This window comes from Megalops cyprinoides, chromosome 15 (assembly GCF_013368585.1).
Source record: "Megalops cyprinoides isolate fMegCyp1 chromosome 15, fMegCyp1.pri, whole genome shotgun sequence".
NCBI classification, from domain to species: Eukaryota; Metazoa; Chordata; class Actinopteri; order Elopiformes; family Megalopidae; genus Megalops; species Megalops cyprinoides.
In genome coordinates this window covers 15,660,092-15,684,427 of record NC_050597.1, presented here as the reverse complement: position 1 = coordinate 15,684,427, position 24,336 = coordinate 15,660,092, and the positions used below count along the sequence as shown (strand labels likewise).

Sequence of the window (24,336 nt, the reverse complement as noted above, 5' to 3'; positions counted from 1 at the left end):
TGTTTCTCCAGAACCTTCTCTTCTTTACTGTCTTTAACCTCTTTCTCCTGCCTCCTTCATTTCCCCTCCATCCAGGACCTTACTGTGCTTCAAAAGTCATCATGCCCAAAGCAACGTGACCCTATAACCCTACTGCTTTGCACAACATGGAGTGAAATTACACACACACACACACACACATACACATACACTTGGACACTCTCTCACCCAAACACACTTAATCACACTCACATACATATATAACCTACTCTCTCATGCACATACACATTCTTTACACAACAACACACACACGAACAGTAGCCAGCGATGTTGACTTCCACATCACTGCACCACTTAAAGCAACATTTGATGTCCAATATAAAAAAGATAAAATTGATATAAATCATGATTTCATTGATGGGCCAGGTCAATAGTCTTAAGACCTTAAGGTGTTAGAGGATGGGGATATTGAGTAATGGTGGAGAGTGCTATTCAGTTAAGGGAGAAGGGGAAACAGTAACAGCGTCCCCCGCGGTTCTGGTTGACATGGCGTGGCTCCTACCTTGTGGGCCAGGTGGCCCTGGCTCTCCTGGAGGGCCTGGGGGCCCCGGTGAACCATCATTACCAGGGGGTCCAGGGGGGCCTGGGCGAACATGTGAGGCCAGGATAGCAGCTGGGGTCTTCTGCAACAAGCCTTGGCCAGACAGCCTCTCTGCAGGCCAGTGAACAATATGACAGCACACGGTCAGCTGTTTGATAAAATCATGCAATACGTTTGACTGAATATAAAACACGGTAAGAGACAGTGCTGTGAGGAGCTAAGTTTGATTTTGAAGCAGAGCACTGCTGCTGTACATTTGAGAAAGGTACACAAAGGTACAATGGTAAAAAGGTAACATCCAGCTGCAGAAATGTGTAATGTGTCAAAATGTAATCCATGTAAATGACCCTTGATGCAACATTGTCAAATAACAATATACTGCAACTAGTGCTACAATATATTCAGCAGACATGCTCCCATGCATCATATCCACCTTGCTAAGTTCCAAAAATAAATCCTCTGTAATAAAAAAATCAACTAAAATATACAGTAGAAGGTAGCAGCAGATGTACCTTCAAAAACCCTTAATATCTCATTTCGGATGAACGTCTTGATTTCCTCCAGAGTATCCGCATCACTCTGCCAAAGAAAGAGAACAGATGCAAAATAAGCCAAGGCATATTTCTTAGATTAAGAAATTGTAATTATGAGACGGCAGTCATTTGTGGTTAATTCATAATTGTATATGGTGCATTAGCATGGTGGTGCCTTAAGAGATTAAAGGATGAGAAACAAATCACAGCAATAATCAACTAGCCGCACTGCCATCTCTCTCTCCTCGGAGGCTCTTATTTGGAATTGTAGGAAGCTCCAGGCATAGAAAACATTGGTGTCCAGCAGGGATGACTCCCAAAATCCTTTCTCTCTTTTACAATTCCTCATCGGCTGTTCATTCAAGAAGCCCAAGGCTACAATATACGTTTCAGCCGAGAAACGTAAAAGATAAATCTGAGAGAATTTATTATTATGCAATTTCATTCTTTCAGGGGTTTGAAATGATGAAATGCATTACAGAAATAAAGAGGCTTTGCAATCAACTCTGTTAAGAGCTTGAAACAGGTACCACGCATCACAGCAGGAAGAGAGGCAAGTAATAATTGAGATAATAAAATTAGGGCATAATTAGATGCTGGAATATGGAGCAAACACCCCTCATATTTACAAAGGGTGCCATGGGATTTCCGATATCTTCAAGGAATAATGCCCTCAATCTAGTCTTCTTGTAAAACTGTACCTCCTGCAGCACAGTGTCTCTATCACCACACTAGGGAGTTATTCTCTGCTCAATATAAGGTGCGTGGTGTCACCTACTAACCCAAAAACCCTGACACCCGGCACTGACCAAATTTTATGCGCTCTGTATTGACTTTCCAATGTAATTTGTTAACCACCATAATTCTAATGGTAAACAATATAAAGCATTAATGAGCTATTTTGCTAAACACACATGTATCATGACCTTTCTCTTGTATATTATACAAGTTTTTCTCTTCAAACATCTATTTAGTCCTCCCCCTAGGTTTAGTTGAGCAGGATAATGACCTCATTTGTTAATGGACAAGATTTAACCACATTAGCTGTGGTGTGGAGCTGCCATGTCACAGGTGATAATGAATATGACCATCTCATAATTGGGGCACACAGAACCTCATTTGTATTCAGCATCAAGTTGCTTCAGCAAAGCAAATTTTAGTCTCTTTAGATCAATAGTGTCTCTCAGATTCTTCAGTGTTTTTTTTTGTGATGTGCATGTCTGCAACACTACATCAGGCACATACACCTACATGGGTAAGCAGCCAATCAGATGTTGTTATTTTGTCTTGAGTGATTTTTTTCCCCGAGCCCACCACTGTTCCCTTAAAACGGGAACAAGTTCATGTGCGCTTTTAGCATTTAAAAAAGGGTTGTCTTATCTTAGTGAAGCCATTATGTAAAGCGCATGTAGGCACGCAAGTGTGACGTGTGGGGGTGTTTTTCCATCCAGAGCAGGGCTCATGGGGCTCCCACGTACGGCGCCCCCCGCGGGTTCAGTTTGTCAGCACTGACACCGAGTAGGAGGCAATGAGCACAAACAACACAGCAGGCTTTTGCTGTGCCTTATCCCTGCCACATATGCTTCCACGCGCCACTACGCCAGACGGCAGCGCATTTGAAAAAGACGAGCACTGGTGCATTGAGCAAACTTTTTCTCTTTCTGCCATATTACAGAGGCACTAAAAGGGATTTGCCGCGCCTGCTGGTGGAGACCAGGGAGGCGGCAGTAATAAAGACACAGGAATGACAGGTGTGTGGAGGTGGTGGAGATTAGAGAGGAGATGGTAATGGTGTGTAGAGGTGGTGGAGATCCAGGGGGGTATCAGTGATTCCCACATACCAGAAGCCCCGGTGGGCCAGGGTCCCCTCTGTGTCCTGTGGGGCCAACAGGACCCCTAGGCCCTCTATCTCCTGGCTTTCCTCTCTCTCCCTGAACTCCTCTCTCTCCTGGGATACCAGGGTCGCCCTGCCACAGAAAACCCACAGAGAAGCCAGCATTAACTAGGAGCATCCATGCAGAACAGGAGTTTGGGAACAGAATCTACAACCAGGTAATCTGTGTTGGGACACTGGTCAGAATATTACAGTATCTTGTGCTCTGTATATTCTGTCATAATGATATGACCATTTTACAGCAAACTCCGCTCACAGAAACGTGTTCATAGAAATCTGTAAACCTACAAGGTCTTCTAAGTGTCTTTGGATCAGCAATTACTTAAAATCTTGACTAGGGGTGTGATTCAGTGCTCCAGGTTTATGATTTTACTTTAATTACTTGCTTATCCTCTGGGTCCCAAGTGGAACGTGAGGCTTCAAGATTTCATTTTAATTTTCAATATAGGGAAGAACTACTTTTTCCCATTACTCAGACATTTTCCTTTTTTTCCAAGATGAGGATTAAATTCCACTCAAAGTTTAATAACATCTATTAAAAAAAACTGGCTAAGCCACATGGTATTTGTAGAACCAAACAATTATTCTGAATTGGATTAATGTAAATGTTACAGTATTAAATGCTGAGGACATTAAGGGCAATACAGCAGGCATTCAAGCATAACTCTCATTGTGTTCATTCAAGACTCCCCAGGGATTTGTGGCCCATTATACTGTGGCACAGTTCAGCCGCAGTTCATGATTACAGACATTTGGAGAAACTGCATGAAGAACACCAAATGAGACAGACAGCTACAGTCAAAATGACCATAATGTTTCTGCAGGGTTATGATAGCTTACAAACACTATTAAAATATAGGAACACTCCTCCAACATATAGATGCAACTGCTGTTGCTGCTGTTGTTGAATTGCAAAGAAAACACTATATTTTTCCAATTGCTTCAGCTTGCAACAGTGGTTGCAAGGACCTGACAACATATTTTGAAAATGACTGTGTGAGCAATTTCTTCCAAAAAACAAAGGGCTTACCCGCTCTCCTTTTGGACCCCTGTCTCCTGGTCTACCTGTAGCTCCCTGGGAAAAATGGAGAGAAAGATTAAATTACACATTTGAACAGAGGACAGCCTTTCTGAAACGCTCTGTCAGTTGCAAGGGATGGCCTCTTGGAGCACAGAGTAATTGGATATTTGGAATGAAATTGACCCCGAGGCTAAAGCGTACACCCACACTCCTACCACTCAAAGCCAGATGCTTTTGTTCAGGGCCTCACCGATGCCAACGCAGCCCCCCCCCCCCCCCCCCCCCCCCCCCCCCCAATTCCCCCCCCCCCCCCCCCCCCCCCACCACCAAAACACCCACTCCAAGCCTCCAGTAAAGGAGAGTGATTCCGTCACTGTACTCGTGGTTAAGATTCACCTCAGATTTTAATTACTGGACATTGTGGTGGGCAGAGTAGCTTGTTGCTATGCCTCACACTCCAGTGTCTTAAGGAGGTAAGAAACTTCCTAATGATTCTACAGAAATCTTCGTCTTGTTACACCTGCAACAGTTTTGTGTATTAACTCGTCTGTCTGGAGGGCACTCAACCAGGTAAACACCTTAATACCACTGCCTTCCCTTCTGCTAATGCATTAAGGGGAGGAAGCACCTGTTGCTCTATTTATTCAAGGCCTTAGCATGGCCCCCGTCCCTCCATCTCCTTTCACAGCTCCTGCCGTCCAGCTCTTCTCTCCATCTCTCTGCATCATGGTGCGCACGGCGGTACCTCTGGGATGCTCTCTCTGCACACTTCCTGCCGGATTACAGCCGCCATGCAGTATAGAGTTTGGCATTATGTGATTTAAACAGGGCTCCTCGTGGTGAAACAGCACTCCTCTTCTTTCTTTCATCTGCTGCGCTGTATTCCCCAGTGCCTGATGGGAGGCTTAGAGCTCTCATCATACCCACTGAATGGTGCTTTCCCCGGGCCTCCTTTTTACAGCTCTGAGCTGCTGTTCTCGGGAAAGAGGTGGCGAGCAACGCCAGCGATTCCACCTGCTAGATGGCACTGTTGTTCCACCGAACGGGATGGAACTTAAAAAGCGTGGCACGCTGGGAAAAAGCAGCAGAGCCCACCTAGGATCTGAGAACAGAGGAGTCGTGATGTTGGGGCTGAATAAGACGCTGATCGAAATGACGGAAATAAAGATGAAGCTTTCCCTAGTTTTCTACATTGCTGGTACAGGCAGACTGATACTGATACCGATGCCAACTACTGCCAACTACACAAGCCTGGGCAAGGACAGTGAGGTTGTTTAACCCCTTCCCTTAGACCAGGGCTGTAAAATGGTGTGCATTTATGGGAGGACCTCCATGTTCAACATTCAGTGATGGACATGCCCTCTGACAGGCCACCTTCTCTTTCCCTTGTAAGCCTGCCTCCTAAACATGCTTCCAAAATGAGAATGGGGGATGATGCATGAGCTCAGACTTCAGCGACCAGAGTTTTGCCCCTACCCTACAACAATAAATTCAGAGATTTTAATAAAACAGTGACCAAGGCAAGTAAAGAATATGCCGCATATTTTCCAAGATATTGCTTATCTTAAATGGCTCCCGAACTGCAGTAGGTGATGCTCATGAAGTCATTTCAGCAAGGTAATGAGAGGATGCAGAAAGTGAGTGACAATCCCCTGGGAAATTAGACAGCAGTGCATTCAGGGGCTACTGCAGGGAGGGGGGGGCAGTGCTTGGTTGGTCGCGGGTGACAAACACCAATGCCATGGAGAAGTGGAGAGACAGTGACGAGTCGGCGCTCGAAGTTGATAACGCACACAGGGAGTCTGCTGTTGGACTGCTGACACTCGGAAGCGATAGAAAATACTGCCCATTCATCCAGACCGCAGAGGGGAAGGCAAGAGCCATGAGAGACAGTGGTCTGGAGGATGTCACATCAGTTTTGTGCAATTAACTGAAAACATAGCCTATAATTAAAACCAAGTAAAAATTCTAAAACTTACAGTTTATAATAATCATAATCATGGAAATGGTGTTATTGTGATAACGAGCTTTTTAAACCTAATTAAGAAGTCAACACCACTGTACAGGTTACACAGGTATAAAAAGGTTGCCAACAGGGTAATACAATTTCACTGATGAAGGCAATCTACTGAAACATTCGAATCTTCAGCCTTTGATGACTGTAATTACTGAAATCCGATTTATGGGACTCTGTTTTTAATCTATAGGTTGACATGAGTGCAATTTACTTTAGTTAAAATTAAATTCCTACATTTATCAGAAGATATTAACATTCATTATTAATGTGATGCTTATTCTCACCTCATAACCTGGAATGCCATCCTTGCCTGCCTTTCCCTGTGAAGGCACAGAAAGAGAGAGTTACTCACATCAGTGCAGGCTGCTATACTGAGTGGGCAATTGCTGCTGGTTCTCCACAGCTCATGAGATCATTCTGTTGTCCTACTGGTATTTGTTAAGATGATGACATGTGTGGCTTTAACCGTTCAGGAAAAATGAAAAGCTTTGTCAGATGATGGAGATGACCCTTAACAGAATTGCTTGCTGCTGTGGGCTGCAGATTTTAACCTCTTGACACTAGAGTGACTTTTTAGCTGGTGGGTGAGTTTGAGTAGTTAGAGCAGTAAAGACAGCAATCTGCTTGGTTGCACAGTTCCTGGATCCCGTATGACAAATTCAGATTTAAGCTTACAGGAGCACCACGAGGTCCCTCTGGCCCCGGGAATCCCGTCTCTCCCACAGGCCCTCTCTCGCCCTATTGGGGGACAGTGATAGCACAGTGTCACCCTCCAGCAACAGGAGTTGGCCAGCAAGTAGATGAAAAGGATTCTGGGGCATGCACTCACCGGCTCTCCTGGAGTCCCAGGATGGCCAGGGGGGCCATGCTTCCCCTGTCAATCAACGGAAGTGGAGAATGGCATTGGGTGAGAGCGCTCATCTGTAAGGTCATTTGTCAGGGGGTGGATGGGTTCAAACATGCACTTGTATGTTGATGATACACACTGTATGCAAACTTTGCTTGTGTATGAAATACACAAAATATCACTTTTCATTGTCTGCCAATGATACGCCACTTTAGTAATACTCTGTTTCCTCTGCTCTCCAACATTTCTACTTTTCACAGCTCATTTAATCTGCCTCCCAAGTGAACCATGGGCACCTCAGGTTGTTTTAAAGCAGAGCGTCAGTATTTCTCAATTTTACACCCAATTAAAACTGCACTCCAGAATTAGTTTAATATTGGTTTTAAAATGGTCAAGAAAATGTCCCCAAATAATAACTACTAATAATGATAATATTGGTCCATTTGTAGAAATGGACAGTGTCTAAAATGAATACCCATGATAAGAGCATTGGTTAAACAAACAACGACAGCCACACCATGTCGCCATAGCCGTTACTCACTGGAGGCCCAGGGAGACCTGGAGGTCCTGGCATTCCTGAGTCACCCTGAAAAGCAGGACACAGTGGCCGAGAGTGAGGGGAGTACAACACACACTGTGGTGTCCCTCAGCGCTGCCATGTTCGGCTCACACTGCAGTGTCCCCCTCTGAGACCCCCCTGTGTTCAGACAGTGTGAATGGGAGCCTACTCCGGCTCTCTCAGCAGTCTGCCCCTCGCATAAACACATGTCACAGAGAGATCTTGCCCGCACACATGCAAGCACAACATCCGTGCGCATCCTGCTGGGAATGTCAATGCGAGGACTCGGTCCTACTGCGGCCAGCTGAGTCATTTGTGGAGCTTGGGGTCCTTCTCTGCAGGATTTAAGCAGTGAATGACAAAGGAGGTAGCTCCTGCGCCTGGTTCACACTTCACATTCTTTTATCAGGGTGTGAATGGGCAGAGACACACAGAGAATGTGCTCCGTGGCCTGCCTCACACTACATTTCACTTCATGCAGGGTAATCTTTTTTCAGCTTACCTTGGTGCCGGGCAATCCTTCCAGACCTGGCAGGCCCATCGGACCGGGTTCTCCCTGGCAGACAAAGCTTAGCATTAACTCCCCATCAGAGAGCGGGGACATACAAATAAAGGAGAGGCTACAGAGTTTCTGACTCGGGGGCCTGGAGGCCCTGCACATTATTGACAAGTAAAAGAGAAGTAATGGAGTCTCTAGCCCGAGGACCTGTTCAATCAAATTGTATTTAGCATAGCACAGGACTGACTTTGGTAAACTTTTTAAATTCAGCTTGTCCATAAGCAGCAGTGACTTTTATTAACATTGTCACATCGGCATGACACCGCATTGCATGTCACACAGCGATGTGAGAACGTGAGAGGTGAGCTGGGGAGATGACAGCCAGCGCCTGCGAGGCCCGAAGCTGTTCATTCTCAGAATGGAGGAAGGCAGATCACACGCTACTCCCAGGCAATGGGCTGGGACACAGACGTATGGCAGCGGTAATCGCGGCACATGTAGATTGTCAGGAGTGACAGAGTGTGGCCGCCGGGACAGCGGGAAAACCAAGAGATCGGCCCGCGAGACGGATTGGGCCAATTCAGCCGCGGCTGCGGGGCAGGCAAGACAATTTATTCAAATGTCAAATTAACATCCCCTGTGAAAAATTATTCTGCAACAAAACAATAAAAAGCAATGGCCCCCATGAGGACAAGGAAACCAAGCTGATATCGTTCCAGTTGCACTGACTCTATTGTTCCGCTAGTGGGGATTGGGGGGAAATTAGAGGTACAAGACCACAAAAGGTTTCGCATTCCCACGGTTAAGAGATTCCTGGCACAGGCTGTGATCGCTTTTCTGCTGGATGCTGAGGCGAAGTCTACTGTGTCTAAACTTTTTAAGCCTAAGCGTGCTGTCATGTGTTGAGACAGTTAACTGGGGAAGCACACTATGTTGGACAAGCAAAAGTGCTTCTGTGAGTGACACCATTAAAAGTCCACGCGCATTTGAAAGCATGCCAGCAGGCTCAGTGAAATTCACAGTAAATATTAGAAGTAGGGAACAAACTCACGGCTCTCCCTTCCTCTCCTTTGGGGCCCTGAAAGAGAGAGAGGGGTGGGTGAACATTTACTGAATATTTCCATTAATTCAGCAAGTTATACAGAGGAGGCACATTGTGGGACACAATGATTTTCATTTCAGAGCTACTACTCTTTCAGAAGATCGACTGTTTTGAAATGATCATTCCTGCCAGCTGCAGTCAGCTCACTATATTATACATTTCCATCTACACTCCCTCTCATCTACTCATATTATAATCCAATGGGAGACTAAAACCTAGAATCCATCAAATTACAGTTCAGATTTTCCTTCAGTTACAAATGTAAGTACACTTCTGCAATTCTTTCACATTACAGATACCTTCATTTTAATGATTGAAAACTTGAACTTAATAAGTCTCTAACAAAGTACTGTAATTTGCAGTTAGACTGAATCAGGCCCTAGATCTTCCCACTTAGCTTGATAGCATATTTGTTATTGAAATATTTCACAAATTGTACATTGACTTGGATAAGGAGTACCTGTAAAAAATACTTGTCCCTTCCTGTGAGGTTTCTCAGAGTTTCTGGGTGTATATATGTATTCGGGGGATGTGAGAGTTTTGGGGGGGGGGTTTGTAAACAGTTGATAACGGGGGATGTGTTTCTCAACCCCCTTCGGGTTGACGGGGAAAACGGCCGGCACACTGCGTCAGAGCCTGCAGTAGATTACTGGCGGCCTGATAGGCCGAGCATGGCGGCGGCAGTGATAAGGAGAATGGGCTTTGCCGGTGTGGCATTACCCTGCTCTGCATTTCAATTACATCCCGCTCCCTGGTGCTTTGTCTGAGAGCCCAGGAGCTCCAGTTGTTAGAAAAAAAAAACACTTTAAAATATGCTGAAAAAAAGCTGATATCTGTAGTGCACATGAGATACAAATGGTTTCCATGGCATTGCTGCCTTCACCTACCCTTACAGACATCGTCCAGCTGATAAGGAGAACATAAGAAAGCGCACCTTAAAACAAAAATAAAAAAACATTGCCTGTTGCCCTTTTGTTACATATCACACTGCTGGAGAGTTCACTACCTTCTGTCAGTGATATCTGGTTAGGAGACATGATCTGCTCCTGCTCCAGAAATGTCTTGTATTTTATTCTGTTTGTTCTTGGAGCAGATCATGACGTCTAAAGCTATGGCTTCTAATGAATTCTGAACAGCTTAGTCTCTATCCTTGAGCTGAGTGGTTACAGGCAGCCCAGACAGACCAATAAGGAAAGAGAGAACCCTTACTTACCGGAGCACCAGGTGGTCCCGGATATCCCATGGCGCCACCACCCTGTGGAGATAGCACTGCTATTTATTTGGCAAGACATGCTTGTACTGAGCCCCTTACGAGGCTAACATGTCATGATATATTACCATGCATATCACAAGAGCCACAAAACCAGTGGCATAGTGACAAAACAGCCACAGTAACAGCAATTAGCAATCAATCTGATCAACACTGGTAAAATGAACATATATCTGTAATAACATAGTCAATAATGTAATTCCTAAAAGCAATATGCTTAGATTGTAATAAAGTGAATAGAGGGCCTCACAGTGATCTATAAAAGCAACATAATGGCTCATGCATGCATTGTAGCTGACACTGAACACAAAAAAGTGAGACCATGCCAACAATGTGAGTCCTCACCTGCAGCTTGTAGAGACTGCTCATCCCATTGCCTTCTGGGTAGGGGGCACCCTGCAAATGAAGCCATGACAGTGAGCAGAATGCTTAACCGCCCCTCCACAAAAGCACCATGCGGCCCACACTCCCGTGGGAGTTCTCCCTTCAACGACTGTCAAAGGGGATTGGCCTGAATGCGGCTGGACGAACGGCTCTCTGATAAGGTTCAGAAGGCGACATGTGGGTGGTCAATAGCTCGGCTGGTGAATAAAGAAAAAAGAGAAATGTGACCATGCCACCTCAGAAGCCACTGGATAGAGGATGCCAGTGCTGAGTGTTGTTGAGCCACTCCAAGATCACACGGATTCTCTGAACGAGCAAGGACTCATCGATTTTGTGCATGTGTGAGCATTTTTGGAGAGTTGGGGTGCTTTTGCACTGCTGTGTCAATATGTCACTCAGGAGATGGTTTATAGATTTGTATTTAACACTGCTGACTTACAGTATAGGGGGTTTCAAGGAAGGAAAGGATTGACTCTTTACCAAAGAGACTCTTCAATTCAACTTTATTCATTCTCTTTCATCTGCTCTCTTTATCCACTTTTGATCTTCTGGGCTGGCCTAAATTCTGCGAGATGAAGTACAGCTTACAGCATTACAGTGCTAGTATGGAAAGAGATGTGGGGCCCTAGTTTTGCTCCTTCCAAGGGAGTCAGAGCTGAATAATTAAAGGAAATGACAACACATGCTGTGTCAACAGAAGGTGGTATAAAAATGACTTGTGAATATCACGTGACATCCATCACTTCCATACAAGACATTTGCCGCTGCTTATTGTAAACATTTCTATACTCTCAGCCAACGACGAAAACATCAAGCCAATTAAAACACACCTTGCCATGCGCATCACACCCTGTTAGCACCCTTCACCAGAAGAAAAATGTATAATCATACATCAGAAAAAAAAAAAAATCATAACATTAATCAATAGTTCGCATCTTACTAAGCTGCCTTTTCCCTGAGAGTCACAAAGGAAGTAATCCAGCTCATAAAAACGCCAGTACACTGGGGTGTCTTATAGGAGGATTATCAATAAAAAAAACACATACACTGGCGGTAAAAAGAATAACTCACCACATATATAAATTCATACCTATACTGAGCGATGCAATTTTAATCTGAACCGCACAATTGATTTTAAGCTTTCCCTAGGCATTCCATCATTTTGGAGGAATGCTGTAGGACAACAGGATAATGCTACATCACTGTGCTGGCAGTGTCAGCGTGTGCTTTGAGGGGGAAGAAATTAAAGTTGTGAGCTGGCTGTCACCGTCACTTGACTTAAATCCCATTGAGAACCTTTGAGCCCATATTGCAAACAAAGCACATGAGCAGAACCCGAGGAACCCGCTGGGAGCTCCTGTGGTGCTTTAAACCCATCTTATGATGCGTTACCACAGATACACAGAAATGCCTCCAGACCTTGTTCTATGGCATGCAAAGGATGTGTGTAACCGCCATAGAGGTAGAAGGGAATCTACAAGACAATAAACTGATCATTTGACGTGTAAGAACAGTTTCAGGCCAGAATAAAATACACAGAAAGGAAGCGACTAGGACAGAATCAAGAATAGATGTAATACTTCTCTGCTGACATTCTCTCAACAAAGCAAGAAGACAAAGCAAGTGGCAGAAGGTAGGGCTCCATCACTGCATCAAAGCATTTAGGATAATATGACAAGGGTATAGGCATTGTTTGAGGACTTGGAAACAGCTGAGGTCACAGACACTGGGTTATGTAAAGACTGCCCTTTCAGACAACAGGAGAGGACCAATGTGGATGCTGTCAGCAGCTGACAAATTTCAGTGCAAAAAGGCTTTTTAAATAAATCAACAAACACAATTTGTGCATCATAACTTTTTTTTACATGGAATCATGTCGTGTTTCATCTTTCTAATATGTGCGTAAAATAGGTCATGCTTTCCTTTGAGGGAATGTTAACTCTCGCCCCACTGATCCAGGTGCAGGGAACTCACCGGAGGGCCTGGGAGACCAGGTGGCCCAGGTGGACCTTCACTGCCCTGGAGGCAGGAAGAGAAAACATCAAAATTATCTTCTAAAACAACTGATTAAAGCAGAGGCTTCTCATAGATCTTTGGCATATATGTTCATCCATCTTTATCTGTAATGGGGTATGAACATTATTTATTTTCTCAATTTCAATTGAGTTATAGCTCACAAAGTTTCTGGTATAAACACAGATGGCAATTCTTACTCTTTCCCCTTTGGATCCTGGATGCCCCATGGGACCAGGCCTTCCCATCATGCCCTGAGAACAGAAAAGATAATGTGACATCTCTGTGGTACCTGGATTCATACTACAGAGAATACAGGGGTACCTCACCCGGAATCCAGCCTTTTTACTCACTCATGTCACATAATATACTTCCCACTAGCAAGAGTAGTGCCTTTCCGTCAATATAAGTGAAGGCTTTAAAGAATAATTTTTTTGATGGGTCAGTGTTTGGATGCATCTAACAGATCAGTCCTTATTTTCTGACTAGCCAGTTTGAACACTCGAGGGGCAGAGAGGCAGAGAGCAGGTGGGCCTTACTGGAGTTCCAGTGCGACCCATGGCACCAGGGAATCCGGGCACTCCTGGAGACCCCTGGGAGAGCAACCATAATCGGGAGATCACTCAACACACCAAAAGGGTTGCAGTAACAATAACAATAACACATCAGCTAGTTAAGGAAACAAACAGATCAACACACTGACCAAAAACACGCATGTCTAATCCAACAAATCAAACAAGAATACTTAGAGTCAACATGATATGTCTGGATCCATGATATGTCTGGAGAGCCAGATCTGAGCTCAAAAGCAATGAGAGTGACTAGGGTTTGTGTGCCTGTGTGGAAACGTACATGCAGACCTCCCACTCACCTCATCTCCTTTATCTCCAACAGGACCAGGGAATCCTCGCTCTCCTTTCACTCCCTACAAAAATTATATTTCACAATTTAATTACTGTCTTTTCAGAAAATTGTTGACCACAAATGGAAATTAGACAAGGTATTCTCTTGCCATGCTCAGGGGTGACATTTTGTTCTCTGTCCCAAAAGGTATTATTATTTCCACTGCATAACACCTATTTTGTATTTCAAGTGATTTTCTCTTTTGTTTTTCTTTTGTTCAACAGAAAACTCTGAATCCATGGCAACAGTCACTGTAAGCAGCAACACCTACATAGTGGAAGGGCTCATGCACTGTGGAACTAAAATAGTTGAAATGATTAAGGAACATTAACATACACAGTGTTGCTAATCAACAGCCATTATCTCCCAGCATGTATCCATAACCACATTACCTACACTGTAATTTACAAAGTTTCGGTCCATAAACATTAAGCAGGACTTGTTTGTGAATTAATAGAGTGTTACCCAGATCAGTCTATGGCAGTATTAAGAATGTCATATAAGAATGTGGTCTGACAACAGAAATGGTCTCCTACCTTTGGCCCCTCCTTTCCAGGGTTCCCCACAGGTCCTCGTACCCCTTGATCCCCCTGTGGCCCACACATACGCATAAAAAAACTCTTTAGACCTACAGTAACAACATTACTCATAATCAAATCTTGCAGGTGATGTGTTAAAGAGGTTACACTGTGTTTTGCTTAGAACACATTTAACATTCCTCCTTATTTCCTATTTCTATTCCTCCTAATTCCATTTCAGAGAAAATTTTGTGGTTTCATTTAATTTTACATCCTACAAATGAAAGTGTATTACTTATTGACTACCTGCTCATTCTTTGCTTGCTGGTTAGTTTTTAAGTACATCATACTTACTATTTGAATCTATAGGCCATTACTGGGTAAAGGTTTACAGTCTCTGATTGGCACATCTGCTACTCTATATAGATATAAAATCTTAACCATGCATCCTTTACACTAAAAATAATTCTCTTACTAATATCAAAAGCTCCCCCATACCCCTACCATACCATATAAGACTGAAACCAAAAAACCCAGCATTTAATGAATTTTTCTTCCAGGCCCTTATGGGTTTATTAACATAAAACAGAGACATACAGAGCCCAGAATCCTTTGTAGTTATGACTAGAAACTGAGATCAAGTATGAGTGGGTGCAAAGCCAGCATGTGGTGTAGCATTTATAGCGCAGAACCATAGGGTCATGGTTTTCCAATCCCAAGCGGGACATTGCTTTTGCACTCTTGAGCAATTAAACTGTACAAATACGTGTGACTCCTACCTTCTCACCCTTCATACCCTCCACTCCAGGAGCCCCAGGGGACCCCTTCTCGCCCTTCTGTCCTGGCAGCCCGGGCACTCTTGTCTGGCACACACTGCAGGCATTCTGCCAACACCAGGAGGGAGGGTGGGCATTAGACAGGCTCAGATGCTTGGCTGTTCTCTCAGCCTACCCACCCCCACCCCCCAGTGGGAAAGCAGTGGGGGGGATTGCGCATAATATCCTCCTACACTGTGCGGAGATTGGCTCTTGCTGTGACCTGTGGCACCTGATTGGCTGTGAAGCTGTGTGCTGAGGTACTCCTGATGTCTGTTCCTTAGTGCTGCAGAGATTCTGAGATGCCCTGGTCATTGTTGAGAGGTGTGCACGGTGAGACAGACAGTCAGAAAAAGAGACAGGCAGGTGTTTCTGCTCTAAAAAACCAGGGCCGATCTTCAGGCAGTGAGAGGCACACAGAACAGGGCACTGGGGTCTGGTTAACACATGAACTCTGGATCTGAGGGCCATTTGTTCAAAACAAAAGTAGGGCACTGCCATTGTAACCTTCAGAATGGCATTTTACTCAAATTGCTCCAGAAAAAAGTCCATTTGTAAGAACAGGTTACAGAGTTAACAATCAGCATGGTAACTCAGCCTGGGTAAGGAAGACTGCCAATAAAATAAATAATATTTTATGCAAATAGGTTGGTTATATAAGTTTTTTTTCTTTATGTGAAGACTCCAGGGGAGGAACAATAATAGTCAATGTTTGATTCCTTGGAGAGATATAAATCAATACATTAGCCACCTACACAAGTTAAAGTACAGTTTAGGTGTGCATTTGTTCAGGTTGGGTGTGTGAATAGTTATAGCAAATGCAATTTGTGTATTTTGAACTTGCCTAACAATCCCCTCCTTACATTCAAACATTTACAGCTAAGGAGAAAGTTCAGCTAACTGTTCCTTCATTTTGGATTCAGAGTTTGTGAAGTGACATTTAATAATAACAGGTTTGGGGTAATTAGGGAATGTGGTTTTGAGTGCCTTCCTGAACCATTCGTACTTTTTGTGGCATCATTTTGGCATTACGGTTTTGCAGGTAGCAATTTCTGAGGAAAAAGCGGAATCTTGATAAATTGGTAACAAACTGATGTTGATTAGAGTGCAGCACTCGAAGAAGGGGCCCTTTGTGCATTATGGACAATTAGCAAATTACAAACCAGCGTTGTAGCCAAGGAGATATAGTATTAAAGAATACGAGGGGGCATCATTACAGGCATCTGTAAGATTCTAGACATTCCTTCTCCGTGCTGCAAACCTTTTATTTCTTTAAATAAAATTTCAATTTGGAAGGCACCTCTGTCAGAAGCGGTGATAAAATAATCCAAGGTTATTCTGTTCCGCTCAACAAGTCTCATGAGGGAAAATAAATGACAACAATTAGGAAAAATATATATTTTTTTCTTCCATAGCAAATGATAATGTGAAGTCAAGAGTCCTTTGGGCTAGGAGTTAAAGAGATGCAATACTGGCACATAGTAAAAGGCCAGAGGGTCTATGAACAGCTAAGAAGAAGCCAAAACTTTTTTTTTTAATCTCTGTCGACTATTTTCCCTCAGAATGAAAGAGCCTTCAAAGAGACTGTCATGCTTCGACTCCTCCATTAAAGCGGATTCCCATTGAGACTTTCTGAACCCAACAGAGGATTTGACCCTGTCTGTCTTCTCTGTGCTGTTAGAAAGACTTTTCTCCTTCTTCATCCCCCCTTTATACAATCAACTCTCTAAAAAGGAGCTTGCTGACATCTTCGCCTGCTCCTTTAAAATCTGAATATGCTGAGATCTTGTTTTGCCATGAAGCAGAACAGTACAGATTAATGTTATCTCCACATGGTCACTGTTCTGCAGAAGAGAGGCTGCTGTTTTTTTTGGGGGTTCTTTGAACCCCAAATTCTCAGGTTAGATCTTCATCTAAAATAAAGGATAGAGATAAATAGGACTGCAGTTATTAAGGGGTTAGGGATGGTATTTGTCAGGCCTGAACAGTAATCAGAATCCAGGGAGATTGAAAGCACATGGTAGACACACAATAAAGAACGGCAGGGCAGGAAAGAGCACCAGACGGAACAACAATCCTCTGTGTTCAGGCAGGAGGACGGGTTCAGCACTGCAGCAAACGGAACGGATGCGTACAGGAGGGGGTAAAAATAACATTTGTTCAGAAATATGTCCTTCTTCTCAAATATACTTTCAAATACGCACAAAACGAAAGCAATTTCATTCACTGTGTCACAAAAGGTCTGAGAATCTCAGTATTTCAAGTACGTTTGGCTTGGGTTGCAGTTCTCACCACAATCCTGTGGGGGGCACTCTTGGGCTTCCGCTGAGAAAAAGAACCCCCACATTTGCTTTTGGTTGAGAAAAGCTGAATTAATACTGTTTTCCCATCTTCCATTAGAGCTGGCTTTTAATCTTACTTTCTTGAACCCACAAAACACAACAGGGGTAATAATGTTCTCTGCACGCAAAACAAAATGCTTCTCAGGAATCCCTTTCTTCACCTGTAGTCATATTTCTACAGTTGTGCTAATGATGCATGGATTGCAAAAAAGAGCACTGATTTCAGGACCAAATCCAGCCTGTCATTTACCATCATGCCTTACTGAACACCCTCTGCATAGTCCAGCATGAGTCCTGACAAAAGCCATCAGTTACATGCACAGTGTCACCCTGCGATTTGTGTACAACCTGTTTTCTTACATCATATGACCCTACATCTCACATGCTATGTGCTGAATTCTCCCTAGATTCTGGTGTTCAGCTTGTCACACTGGAGTCTCCTACATATTCCTATGGCAAAACCCTCCACAACAAATATTACTGTACCTTAAGTATGGCACCCATATCGCCAACAATTGGCAGTGCAGTCTGGGAAAAGAACAAAAAAACAATACTTTATGTAAGACCAATACACCAGGAGAAGGCGGTCATGACATTTAAAAGGAAAACTTGTGTATGCTCTGCCCCTATCAAAGAATGCAAGATGTGTTATGTAATAAATGAGGGGTAATTCCAGGTCTATGGGAGGGAGAGGGGCATGGTATCTCCTTGTTTCCACTCTGTTTCAGCTCTCAATTGTCAACTAAGGTCATTGCTTGGATAGACATGACCTCTCCAGATGCTTCAAGTCTAATTCAGATGCTAACTGAAAGATAATTACACAAACTATAGAATCTTTATGCTTTGAGAACTTATGGAAATGGCTGTCTCATGCTGTAGCATGACGTATCTGATAGCTTTGCTGATTCACATCAATCTTCTAACGAACCTTTTCTTAATTCCGTCAGACTAAATTTCTAAAAGGTAACACAAGAGTATGCTTGTGTAATATGGTGCTATACTGAGGAGAGACCTTACCGTAGCGGTGCTATTGACATGGGAGCCACTTGAAAAAAAAGGTTACTGCAATTCACAGATAACTGCTGTTGTTATGTTTTGAGGCTGACTTGGACTGGTTACGCCACAACCCATCGGTGACGTCCCTCTAACTCACCGGCTCACCGGGGGGTCCGGGGGGGCCTGGCTTGCCGTCTCTGCCGGGGGGGCCCTTTAAGAGAGAAATGCAGAGGGAGAGCTGATGAAATCCTGAGTCAGGGCACCGCTCAGCCATCCCCATTGGAGAGGGAGAGTGTATGCCGTAAGTGACGTCCGTCCTCATGCAGAACGGGGAGACAGCTTCCCCTCTGCATGCCATTTCTCCACAGCTGCTTATTCTTTCATTTCTCTCTGCTTGGAGGACGACGGAGCGTAGGAGGGCAGGAGGGAGGAAAGGAGAGGGGGAGGGAGGGAGGCAGAGAGTCTCTGAGCGTTGAGGAATAATCTCGCTCACCTCGTTGCCTGGCATGCCGGCAGGTCCTGGTGGCCCGGGGGGTCCTTGAGGGCCCTGGAAGACACCCCCAAAGCCCAGCCCAAAAGAACAAAGACATGTTCCCCACTTAGCAATTTAAGCTTTTTGAGAAGCATACACCACATTCAATGGAATTTAAAATGCAATAATAGTATCACAACATTTATACACACGCTAACATGTCTCACACGGACCATATAAATTGAACATTTTTGTGATAATATTGTGTAAGACATCAAATATTGTTGTTACTTTTACTTGAATTTTACCTGAATTCCAGGTATTCCCTCAGGTCCCCTTGGGCCCTGTGAACACATCAGAGTCACATGGGGACTAGTGCCCTCCCCTCTCAGCACAGTGGTTCTTATAGATATCCCCTGCAGCTGTACTGATTATTCCCTTTACCGCTGTTTACCTGAACTCTACTAAGTGTGTACAAGCAAAACCCAGAGTAACATGTAATATGTTTAATCAATCCTCCATTTTAAGACCAACAGTGGACTGGAAAGAATTTTTATACTTTTACATCCAAGCTGACCAATCTCCCCTTCCTACATTAGTATGACTCCAAAACATCCAGGACAATGGGCTGACTCTGACTGCACTATATGTCAGAAACTGCAGTGGCATAGCTCCACACTGACACAAAGACATCACGTATCTAGGACATTGCATTGACTCAGACATTATGCTGACTCACAAATGGCACTGACTGAGACGCCATACTGACAAAGACAGCACAATAAATGAGGCACTGCACTGAGCAAGACACCACACTGGAAAAGAAAAACCTGTCAGCAACAACTCAAGGACTGCAATAGCTGCAAGTGTGCCAGGCCAGGCTGTGAAGGAAGGAGAGACATGTTCTGTACTCACAGGGGATCCTGGGATACCCAGACCAGGGTCACCCTTCTCCCCCGGCTCTCCTGCCACTCCAGGGAGCCCCCTTTCACCCTAAAGATGGAAAGAAAGGGATAGAGCAGAGGCAGTAAGGCTGGGTCATTTTTATTTCTCTCTGTCTGTCTCAAACACACATACACACAGACACACACACACCCACACCCACCCACCCACACACACACACACACACACACACACACTCACACAGACACGCACACACACACAAACACACACCCACACCCACCCACCCACCCACACACACACACACACACACACACAAACACACACACACACACACACCCACACACACACACCCACACCCACACATACACACACACAAGCACACACCCACAGCCACCCACCCGCCCACACACACACACACACACACACACACACACATAGACACAGACACACACACAGACACACACACACACACTCACACCCACACACACACACACACACACACACACACACACACAAAATGAAACAGTTTGATGCGACACCTTTCTTATTATGCTCATGACTGTCCTTTTTTTGGCTGAGAAGAGGAACCCCATGGGAGTGGTCGCACTCGATATTCAATATTAAAAGCTGGTGCCAGAATGACAGGATTGGACCATCCGAGGGATGGCCTAACATACCTTTGGCCCCCGAGATCCTCTGGGCCCTGACATTCCCTCTCCCTGTTTGAAGACAAAAACATTTTTTCAGATATTACCCATTTACTCCAAATGTATGCCTGCATAAATATTCCTGTTTAAGACAATGGCTTTGTTAAGGAATTACACTTCACATCCTAGGCAGGGCTTGCATTTCTATGTTTGAGAAATGTACACAAACTACACTGCTTCAGCAAGTATCCAACAACATAAATTCACAGTATCGCATATGAAACAGAATGCAATATAATGGATAACTGTAATAATACACAGCATAGTCCCATTGAACTACAAACCCAGCGAACCACAAACACTCTAAATACTGCACTGCAAGTTGTGTTCAGTTTGAGCTGGAATTCAATTTGTGTTGCAGTATTTTTAATGTGTTTTTCCTGTCTGAACTCTGTGGCCAGTGCTGCGGGTGCTGCTGTGCTTGTGATAAAGAGTACTGTAAGCATTATTTACAGTACGCCTCTGATGGAAAATTGATCTCTGTGGTCAGCAGCATACATTAGCGCTACAAGTAGCCCCCACGCTGCAAAATGTAAATCAGCTTCTGACACCACAGCACTTTGGAGAGAAAAGTTCCCTGTAAGAAAAAGACGCTCACACAGGGGGACACGGAGTCTATTCTGAGGAAAACAGTTAAGCTCCTTCAATAAGAGCAATAGTTTCACACTGAATACAGACTGGTAAAGAGTCCATTTCCAATGGATACAGCTAAAGCTGATTTAAGAATGAATGCAGAACAACTCTTGAAAGTTTACTGCAGGCAACCGTCCAGGTTACAATGTTGTTTTGTTTGTTTTTGTTTGGATCTGCAGGTTTTCACAGGCAGGAAAAGGGTTAATCCGGTACCAACCAAATCTCAGACCAAATTAGACTGAAGCAGACTGGAAACCATTAACCTCCAAGCCTTGAATTTAGGTGTCTGCTATGAGAGCTAATGGCAATGCCAATGATTCTTATTCTACAACATACATCATGAATAAGAATTATTCTATTGGCTGGTGGAGAAGAGGCTTCTAGTTTCCCTGTAACGAGCACCCTTCAAGCAGGTCAGAGAGTAGCTGCAATGAGACATTATTTTTCCCCAGCTCTCACCCCCTTCTCTTTCTCTCTGGGAGAGCTCCAACTTGGGGGTGTGAAATAGAACAGAGGGCTCCCACTGCCTAACAAGCTCACAAACCCAGTCACATATCAGTCACATGATTAACGAACACAGGGTATCACCAGTTCTCACAAATGAGCTTTTGTCACTTGGTAGATGAGCTTTATATTGTAGTGCATGACTAACCTATAGACTTAAAATTAACCACAAATCTCTCATTTGCACGTGTCTGCACTTCCTTTTAAGTTTTTCCCCAAACAGACAAATTCACACTGGTCTCTGACATGTTAAGTCACACTATTCCTAGAAGAACTGAACTCCTCCAAAATTCAGTTCTAATAAACAAAGAAATTTACATCTCTCTGGTTCCCTGCTGAAAAGATTTCAAATCACTCAAAAATAATCAAATAATCATCTTTCTTTCCAATCTGTGGTCATCATACAGTACAAAATATATTAGCAATAAAGAATTTCATATTCATCAGCTGCCATAAAAACAGAAGACAAACACTACAGGATCCAGGTGGTGACAAAATTGCTACCTGTGGTCCCCTCCATGACAACCCCCCCCTGCAACATTTAACCTACCGGATTTGCAGGTGCTCCTTGTCCTGAGGCTCCAGGTTCACCTTTGGGACCGGGGGGCCCAGGAGGGCCCATCACACCACCCGAGTCACCCTGGGAACAGACAGTGAGCCATAAAACAGAGGCACACCTGCCTGGGGGCATTGTGTCAACAGATCAGACCTGTCATCTTCACACACACAAAGAAGGGAGCGGGGTCAGAGGGGCAACCGCCTCCCTCTCCGTCTGGAACATTTCACGCAACACCAGGGTGAGGGCTGGGTCTGCATGCACCTGCGGACTTTAACCTTCTGCTCCATCTCTCTCTGTCTCCCTCTCCTTTCTCTCCATCTATCTATCGCGCTCCATTCAAGCAACACGTAAGGATCTGGTCTTTGCTCCTAATGACAGCAGCGTTTAAAACACCAATTTAACAAGCTGCAGAGCAAAAGCCTTGTGACTGTCAACCGTGTTACTGTTTATTAATTACCTATGTACATGCGTCATCTAATCAGTTGACAAGGCCAAACCTGTTGTTAGTACACCATAGTGCTAGGAGGGAAAGAGAGAGAATGAGATATGGGGTAGGTTAGAGGCAGAATCGCAGTATGCATGCATGGCTAATTTTATCACAGCTAGGAGAGGAGCTTTTTGCAGGCTCTTGCTGTTCTGCCTGAGCAGAATTATATAAACCCCATTCACTGTAAAGCTCCTCCAAACACCTCTCTGATCGACTGGAATCGCACGTCTGCGAATCACTCATGACATAATTATATTTCTTTCATTTCAGACAGGAATTTAAAACTGGAAGAGATTGCTTTACATGATTCTGAATTTGATTCGGATTTCTTTTTATTTATTACTCATTGTCTGTTACCCCGTCTCTGCTGTGATTTCATCCTGTCTGCAATATACTGTAGTCTATGTCTACTGTGGACTACAGGTACTACAGGTATTCTTTACAGCTGATAAAAAATTGCTACCAATGAATTGTGATTGCTACACTCCATTGTGACAATTGTGAAATAAGTATTTAGCAAACAGTAGGTTGTAAAAAAGGTAAAGAAAAGTCTTAATGAAATAGTATTTCATAAAAAAAGTGTTTATGAAATAATTCAGAATTCATTATTTACAATTCATTTTCAAAAATGTATTTCGGGGTACATTCAAATTTGATCTTGTCTTAAATGAATATTTATTTTTACAATTTCATAAAGATCACTTCTTGGTCACAGTGACACAGCTACCAACAAACAAATAAAAATTGCAATACACATTTAATTAAGTCTGTAGTAATATGTTTATTAAATTATTTCTAGCAGTAAACATTGGGCGCTGAATGTAACAGGTGACTAGAGCACTCCAATACCAGAAGCAAATGACAGGGTGACTTAACACTGTAATGGCACACATGGGAGGACAGCTGAAGGTGGAGACGACAACATGCCTCACCCCTGCATGGAGTGACATCATCAGATCCAATTCTGATGCGCATTAAAAAACAACTTTTCATTTTCAGAATTCACCTTCTCTCCTTTGAGTCCATCTTTTCCAGGTGCTCCGGGGTCCCCAGGCGAACCCTGTAATTGGTGGAGGAGAGAGACAAATCTATCAGTGGGCCTTCGGCACCTTGTGAGCATTTATTTACTCCTCCTCTGTCCTTCTGAGAGACAGAAATGTTCCAACAACACTTCCAGTGCCTGGGATTGATGAGATCCATTTTTCTCCCTTTTGGAATAAAGACAGATGCTCATTACGGAAAGCAGGTGCTGGGAACAGATTGGGTCTGTGCCCACGCTCCTCGCACATAAAGCTCTCAGATCTCGCTGCATCCTCTAATTAATTCTCAAATTTGATTACTGATCGTCTATGTAACAATTCGGGCTTTCGTTTCATGTTTTGTTTTGTTTTGTTTTGGCAGGTGAAGACAAGTGATGGGAGAGGAAGAAGAGGAGGCAGGAAGTGATTTCTACCACGGCAAGACTCAAACAGTAAGCATTGGTTGCCCTTACTATGTCCCCTGGAAGTCCACGTGGCCCAACTGGGCCTGGCGGCCCCTCTTTGCCCTGCAAAACAAAATGACACAGGCAATTTATCTCATGGGAATGGTTTATGGTACATAAACCACTGAAGTAACCACTGAAGAGCTAATCACTCAAAGGCTGACCACATTTAAGTCAACCACACTCATTCTGAGAATATGTTAAGAGACCTGGGACCTTTCTAGCTAATATCAGGTATTATAGCTACTTTGGCATAATCATCTGGGTTGCTCCCACTCACTTTCGAGGCTCAAAT

At 43.9% G+C, this 24,336-nt stretch overlaps 1 protein-coding gene across 1 annotated transcript; it reads right to left on the bottom strand.

The window, feature by feature from the left end:
- Positions 1–467: 467 nt before the first annotated feature.
- LOC118790337 (collagen alpha-1(XIX) chain-like) lies at positions 468–24,229 on the bottom strand. The gene is made up of 27 exons (XM_036547246.1): positions 24,206–24,229; positions 24,051–24,104; positions 23,565–23,618; positions 22,063–22,152; positions 20,346–20,387; positions 19,681–19,758; positions 19,074–19,109; positions 18,787–18,840; positions 18,451–18,504; positions 17,784–17,825; positions 14,920–15,024; positions 14,159–14,212; positions 13,591–13,644; positions 13,259–13,312; positions 12,920–12,973; positions 12,681–12,725; positions 10,668–10,718; positions 10,266–10,307; positions 7,954–8,007; positions 7,410–7,478; positions 6,875–6,919; positions 6,721–6,783; positions 6,330–6,365; positions 4,038–4,082; positions 2,955–3,080; positions 1,093–1,159; positions 468–691 (listed from the first exon to the last, which is right to left on the bottom strand). The coding sequence occupies exons 1-27, from the start codon at positions 24,227–24,229 to the stop codon at positions 468–470; spliced, it is 1,716 nt and encodes a 571-aa protein (XP_036403139.1).
- Positions 24,230–24,336: the final 107 nt, after the last annotated feature.

What these genes read in the sequence shown, in the direction of transcription:
- LOC118790337 (XM_036547246.1), bottom strand. Translation starts at nt 24,229, where the DNA reads ATGAGTGTGGTTGACTTAAATGTG. An exon ending in TGGGTATCCCAGGATCCCCT is followed by an intron (nt 19,110 to 19,680) that starts GTGAGTACAGAA and finishes ATGTGTTCACAG; the next exon opens with GGCCCAAGGGGACCTGAGGG. An exon ending in AAGGATTGCCCGGCACCAAG is followed by an intron (nt 7,479 to 7,953) that starts GTAAGCTGAAAA and finishes CCTGCTTTTCAG; the next exon opens with GGTGACTCAGGAATGCCAGG.